The sequence below is a fragment of the Octodon degus genome, unplaced genomic scaffold (genome assembly GCF_000260255.1).
Source record: "Octodon degus isolate 3935 unplaced genomic scaffold, OctDeg1.0 scaffold00071, whole genome shotgun sequence".
Classification (NCBI taxonomy): Eukaryota; Metazoa; Chordata; class Mammalia; order Rodentia; family Octodontidae; genus Octodon; species Octodon degus.
Window position 1 is genome coordinate 3,190,491 of NW_004524647.1, and position 7,234 is coordinate 3,197,724.

The 7,234-nt window shown below is 35.9% G+C and overlaps 1 protein-coding gene across 4 annotated transcripts in view; it reads right to left on the bottom strand.

The window, feature by feature from the left end:
• The window catches only part of Golga4 (golgin A4), a 144,668-nt gene that overhangs the window by 82,625 nt on the left and 54,809 nt on the right, over nucleotides 1-7,234 (bottom strand). For all 4 annotated transcript variants that reach the window (XM_023719777.1, XM_023719775.1, XM_023719774.1 and 1 more), the window contains one exon: nucleotides 4,360-4,425. In XM_023719777.1, coding sequence (XP_023575545.1) covers nucleotides 4,360-4,425 — 66 coding nt within the window. The remainder of the gene's footprint in view (nucleotides 1-4,359; nucleotides 4,426-7,234) is intronic.

Genomic DNA, 7,234 nt, shown 5'->3' on the forward strand with positions numbered 1-7,234 from the left:
CTTCCAACCCATGTGAAAAGTGCTTTTCAATTCACAGAAGACACTGTCCCCTAAACTACCCTAGAACCATGATGGCAAAACTTTAGAGCTTTTAATGATATAAACAGCCTACTGTGGCATACATGTCACAGGTTCACCAGCACTGTCCTAGGATAAACAGTTCATAAGCAAGTTGAAAAAACAGTAGAAATAGCAGATATTTTAGGGTCAGCCAGAAGCTGGTGAACAATGTCACAGACAATGTATTTGCATATGCTAACAAACTTAACAGCAACATTTATAATTGGGAGTAAACTTCCTTTTTTTTTTTTTGGTGCTGGAGATTGAAGTCAGAGCTTTGCAAAAGCTATGCAAGTGTTCTACGGAGCTATACCTGGGAGTAAGGTCTTCATGGGGAGTGATTCAGCCTGTGAGCTATCAAGTTAGATTACCAAAGTCCAAACTGTGACTCCATCACTATTCTTTACTATCTTCAGCAAGTTTCATACATACATTCATTTATTCATGTTTTCTGAAAGAGGGTTTTGTAATTTGTACAGGCTGGCCTCAAATGCATAGTAATCCTCCTGCCTCAGCCTCCTGAGTGTTGGGATTATAAGCATGCATCATCACACACAGCTTGAGTAAGTTTCTTAATCTTATTAGTCCTATTTGTTCCTCTGTAAAATGAGGCTAAAAATGCTAACAGTAATACCATCTACCTCCTATGACTGTCACAAAGACTGAATGAATTAATGCATACAAAGTGTTTCAGATATGGCAAATGCTAAGTAAACATTAACAATTACTATGGAAAAAGGAAGAATGTTAGAAAAAAAAAAAAAAAAAAAAAAGAATGTCAGCAAAGCCTAAGTGGCACATTCTTGTGGCAGATTATGAAACCAAATTTCTTAGGCACAAGTGTTAGTGCTATCATTTACTAGCTATATGGTTTTGGCCAAGTTACTTAACCTTTCTGTGTCTCTGTTTCTACCTACATAAAATGAGGATACCTATAATACTCCTTTCTTAACATATGTATGATAGGGGCCAGGGAGATGGTTCAGTAGACTAAGCACTTCCCTAGCAAGTGCAAGGGCCTGAGTTCAATCCCCGGTTCCGGGGGTGGGGGGGGAGTATGATGAATATTAATATATGTGAAATACTTAAAATGGTGATTGGAGATAAATAATCAAAAAATATTATCACCTGATATCCAATCTTCCCTTCTACCACACCCAGTGTAACACTACAACTTCGCAGAAGTATTCAGCTTTTCAAATACAAATTAAAGCAATAATAAAGTATCGCTCTGCATCCACCAAAGTGGCTAAGATTAAAACTATGAAAATATAGTGTTGATAGTAACATACAACTCCTATTAAAGAAAAATTTGTCAGTTGATATTAAAACTAAACACAAGCACTTTCTTGGACCCAGCGTCTATCATTCTAATTGTATACCAATGGAAATGTGCACATATAATCAATCAACCAAAGGTAACTAAAAAGTTCACAACATCATTATTCAAAATAACCTCAAACTCAAGAGACTACTATTAATTCCACCAATGAAAAGGAATCTTTTCAAAGGCACTCTGTTCACCAATAGAATGTGAGACAGTAATCCTATTCACCAAAGAATACTAGACAGCAATGAAAATGATTTATATCAAAAAGCAACAATACAGATAATTCTCATTTACTACTGAGCAAAAGAAGCTAGACATCAGAGTGTCCACTCTTAATTCCATTTATACAAAATCCAAAGAATGACAAAACTAACCTGTAATGTTATAAGTCAGAATAGTGGTTACCCTTGGGGTCAAGGGGTAGGGCTAGAAGAGACCACAAGGGCTTCAAGGGTGCTAGTAATTTCTGTTTCTGAGGAATATTTATAAAATTAAGTTTTCTGTACATATTATATTTTACTAGGGGTTTGTTTTTAGTTCTTTTTCAGACACTTTCGGCTAAGAGTGGGGCCATCTAAGTGTGACAATATACAGTGTAAGAGAAAAATCTACAGGACACAAATTTTTAGGACAGTTATTGTTTCCCTAATAGACTATACCCTTTATCCTTGTGTTTGACCTGTCCTCCTTCCTACTATTGGAGATGAAATTTCTACAGGCCAACTTGTGTTTTTAGGGGTGAAGTGGTAAGGATAGGGGAGGTGAGAGGAGATACAAGAAAATAAAGGGAGAAGAGTCCCTTGTATCTGTAAAATGGGAGTAGCAGCATTACTATATCATAATAAAATTGTATGAGGATTAAATGAGTTGAAATCGTGGATCATCTTTCCTGCTTTGTCTTTTTTAAAATGTCGTGACTTCCTGGAGGAGGACAGTAAATTACTCCTAGATCAGCTCTTACAGAGCAGCCATAGTGTTCTGTCAAAATACTTGCTTCCATTTTCCAAGATATATATAAATCATTGATTAAAATAAATACATAAACAAATAGGCGAGCTGAAATCATTCACAACACTTAGAATAGTACCTTACATGCGTTAGCAGCCTGCAGTGAGTGCTGCTGTTGTGATGTCTGCTGTACACATCCCCTCACCCCAGGCTTTATTTTCTGAGGACAGACTATATTCTTTCTGTATCCTTGAAACACTGCTTTTTACAAATTGGGTACTTAATGTGTATTTGTTTAGTTGAGCCTTAACCTTCACTGATAACAGTCATTACTAAATCCAAAGAAAACATGTTTGCCTTAGACACTACAATCATCATGATTTTCTTTTTTTGGAAGGCAGCCAAAAATTGTCACTTGAGTCTCACTTTCTACATAAACATTTTGTTGTTGTTCTTACGGTTTTTTTTGCAATATTAACCTGTGGAATTCAGGGTTTTTATATGGAAAGCTAAAACAAATTTCATAACAAGATGATAGAATAACAATAGTTAATATACTGCATATTATTACCTTTAAAGTAGTTACAGTAAGAGATGGGGCATAAAAAAACTCTCCAATCAACACTAGCACAAAGCTTCCATTTCTAGGAACTAAGAGACACTAATAGTGCAACTAACTTGCATTGTTCTCTTTTCCCTTCCTTCTTTTCCCCTTTCTCCCATCCTAGTTCCTTTTATCTTTTGAACAACTTTTTCCCATTTCACAGTATCTACTGTTCATTTTAGACCTTATTTATTCTTCCATTTTCTCACACCAGGGAGACAATATGATGTTTACATATGGGTCTAATTTATTTCACCAATAAGTATGGCAGCAAGTTGCATCCATTTATCGACAAAAGTCTCAAACTTATCCTTCTTTATGGCTGAGTAGTACTCCATTGTAAAAAAGACTACATCCTTCTATCCATTCCTCAGTGATGGGTATCAGGGTTGCTTTCAAGATGTAGCTATTACAAATTGTGCCACTATAAACTTTAGTATACATGTATGGCTGTGATATGATGTTTTTAATAGTTCCAGGAAGATACTCAGAAAGGGAACAGCTGAGTCAAATGGAACCGCTAATCTTAGGTTTTTAGGAATCTCTACTGATTTCAACAGTGATTGTACCAGTATACACTCCCACTAACAGTGGAGAAGCATTTCTTTCCCCACACCCTCTCCAGCACTTGTCGATGGTAGATTTCTTGATGATACCATGCTTTCTGGAGTGAGATGGAATCTCAGTGTTGTTTTAATTTGCATCTCTCAAATAACCAATGATGTTGAAGTTTTTTCATATATTTATCTACCATTTGTATCTCTTCATCTGAGAAATATATATTCATGTGAAATGCCCATTTTTGGATTGGGTTTTTGAATTTGAGGGGTCTTGTTTTTTTTTTTTTCAGTTGTATTAGGATAGAAGTCCTTTGCTTCAGGGACAACTGGCTAAATTTTTTTTCCCAACGTGTGATTTGACTTTTCACTCTGATGGTGATTTCTTTTGATTTATAAAAGCTTTTTAGTAAGATGTGGTCCCAGTTGTTGATTTTGTTTTTTGTTTATATAACTTTTTAAAATCAAGAATAATCTTAATTTTCCAACAGTAAAATGCTCTACATTACAACAAGCTTTAAAAGAAATCTGATTTCCTTTGCACTTCTCTTCAAGATTATACAATTCAACATGTTTTTCCATATGGCTATCTCAATAATCCTTTACAACTATAAAATTAGTTTTTACTCTCATTAATTTTTAAAATGAGCATAGTATAATCCTGTGCACAAGTAAAACTTTTCCCCAAGAAACTATGAATACACCTCTGTGTGTGTGTGTGTGTGTGTGTGTGTGCGCGCGCGTGTATGTATTCAAAGCTTGGACATCATTACTTCAATGTAATCACATGCTAATAATTAATACAGACTGTCCAACACTCTGAAATTACTTATTTTTTATTATTAATATTGATAACATACCTGAGGCGTAGCTGGTTCACTTCCATTAACACTGTTGGGAGAATCTGTGGCATGGATAGATGCATTCTAAGAAAGAAACAAAAATATAAAAGGAACAGAATACTAAAGATTTAAAACTGATAAAAACAAAGTTTAAGTACCAAGACTTATCAGATGACTTATGTGTAAAGCAAAATTAGTAATTATTCATTAATTAGAATACTTTCATGCAAGGCAAAATTAATATGGTAAGTATTTTAGGAAGTTCATTTTGCTAAATGACAAAAGATTAGTATGTAACAAAATTTATACAGTCTCATAACATACCTTTTCCCATTATGTCCCCAGTTTTTCCCCCACAATAAAAATCAGTAACAAGGATTCAATTCGCAAAATTCTCTTAAATAGAAAACTATCCAGAAAAAGAAGTAATGTCAATTGTTCACTATAATCATATTCAAATTAAAATTATTTACACTAAACTATGAAAAATATTCTGATAACAAAAATGGAAATGCTTCATTCACTTGAAGCCAGCAATGTAAACAAAATTATTACAACCACTTTCAGAAAAAGCTATAACTAAAAATTTCTCCTTCTACATATAAGGTTTTTGTTTTGTTCTGTCACTATGACAGATGCTTCAAGCCAAGCAACATTCTGATTCCATCATATAGCTATCATAATATACATGATTCTTTGAGATTCAAAAATTCTTACTGCAGTACTAATGTAGTGTCTAACTACAAGTTTATTAGCACTTTTAAAATAGCTCACAGTAAAATAGCTTCTGTGGTTTAGGCAAGACCATTCTACCAAAGCTAGCTAGCACTAACCACTGTTTCAAGAACTTGGCATTTAAAAAAAACATTACTTCCTACCTTGATAGCTGACCAAGAAAATGTTTTTCCATATGGCTATCTGACCTAATTTGTCTTACAAACATAAGTGAAGAAGGCATTCAGCTTGGCAAAAGTATTCTCAAATTTTTCAACACATATTAGGCATTTAATTTTTAGGTGAAATACATGTTGCTATATATTTTAGTCTTTAGCAGTATATACCAAAAACATTTACAGTTAGAATAGGGTTTCTTTAATATGTTCCAAATAGCCAAAGGTGGGTGGGCTGCACATGTAGAGAAAGTGGCTAAGAGATCTGTCAATCTCTTAGCAGTGGTATAGTTAGGAATGAGCAAATTTAGTGGTAATAAAACAAAACAGCATGGCAAGGAGTTTTTAATCATTGAGTACCGGGTAATGGATATGAGGTGGGAGGAGACATTTCTTATACCACTATTACTGTTTTTATTTTGGTCATATGTTTAGCTTATTAATAAAAAAATTTAAGGCCAGGGAGATGGCTCAGTGGAATAAGCGCTTCCCTGGCAAGCGCAAGGGCCTGAGTTCAATCCTTGGTTCTGCCAAAAAAAAAAAAAAAAAAAATGGAAGTATTTTCTCCTCTCTATAAATGTTATCAAATTCTAGAGTCCAAAAGCTTCTTTGAAGTTGCACAGGGAAATGCTTGTGATCCCAGTACTTGGAGGCTGAGGCAGGAAGATTGCTGTTAAGTCCAAGGCCAGCCTGAGCTACAAAGTGAGTACAGGGATGGCTGAACTGCATAGTGAAACCCTTTCTCAAAAAGACAAAAAATTACTAATAAAAAAAGTTAGTAAGGGAAGAATAGTTGGGAGAACACTGAAATTAACTTACCTTCCTATTCGCTGCCATTTGAAAAAATTACAAGTTGCATAAATAATCTTGAATGATTTCTGACCCTAAAAAAATTCTACACTACACACTATAAAATACAAATTATACTTTACAGAGATTGACAAATCTCTCAGCCAGTCAGTATACTGAGAAGCTATGGTTAAATTATGAAGAAAAGGCCAAGTGTGGTAGTACATGTCTGTAATTCTAGCACTAAGAGGACCACAGCAAGTTCAAGCCAACCTGGGCAAGCTCCAGGCCAGCCTTAAGTACAGAGTAAAACCTTGTCTCAAAAAAAAAAAGGCCGGTGAGATAAGTGCCTGTTTAGGGAAGTTCAGGGACAAGCACCACCTGCCACACCGGCGCCACCCCCAGGCACGCTGTATCCCCAACACCGGGGAGGCTGAAAACAGGAGGATCACTACAAGTCCGAGATGTGTAGCGAGATCCTATACCAAATACATAAATAAATAAGTGCAAGGGTAATACTAATATTCCATGAACATTTAAATTAGGAATCTCTAGAAACAATTTGAGATTCTGTCTGTAATGCCTTCTCCACTTCTGGGTAAGTTCTTCATTTTTCAACTCTAAGAAGCATTTGATTTGTGAAGCTTCACGCCTCATCATGCTTCATTGGCAGAGCCAATACATTCCCTATGCCTATATATTCTCCTAAAAAGCGCTGATTTCTTGGATCTATAAATACATGGTGATATCTTTCTCTCCACATTAAACTATAAATTCTTAGAAGACAGGACCCTATATTTTCAGCTTGGTGCCCAGGACCTAACATGTTGCCTAACTAGCAGTAAGCTCTCAAATACATATTAATTATTGTGCAGTCACTTCTTGAAAAGTCTTCTTGCAGAAAGAACCCTAAAGAACTAGTTCAACACATGTCAATATTCAGAGCCATTGGGGCCACTAAGATAGCTCAGCAGACTAAGTGCTTGTTTAAGCAAGTGCAGGGGTCAGGGTACAATCCCTGACACCACATGCCTTGCTGGCCCTGCCCCCTAGGTGTGCTGAGTTGGCAACGGAGTCAAGGCATGGTGGCAAATGCCTGTAATCCAGCACTAGGGAGGCTCAAAACAGGAGAATCTGGGCCAGGGAGATGGCTCAATAGAATAAGCACTTCCCTGGCAAGCACAAGGGCCTGAGTTCAATCCCTGGTTCAGCCA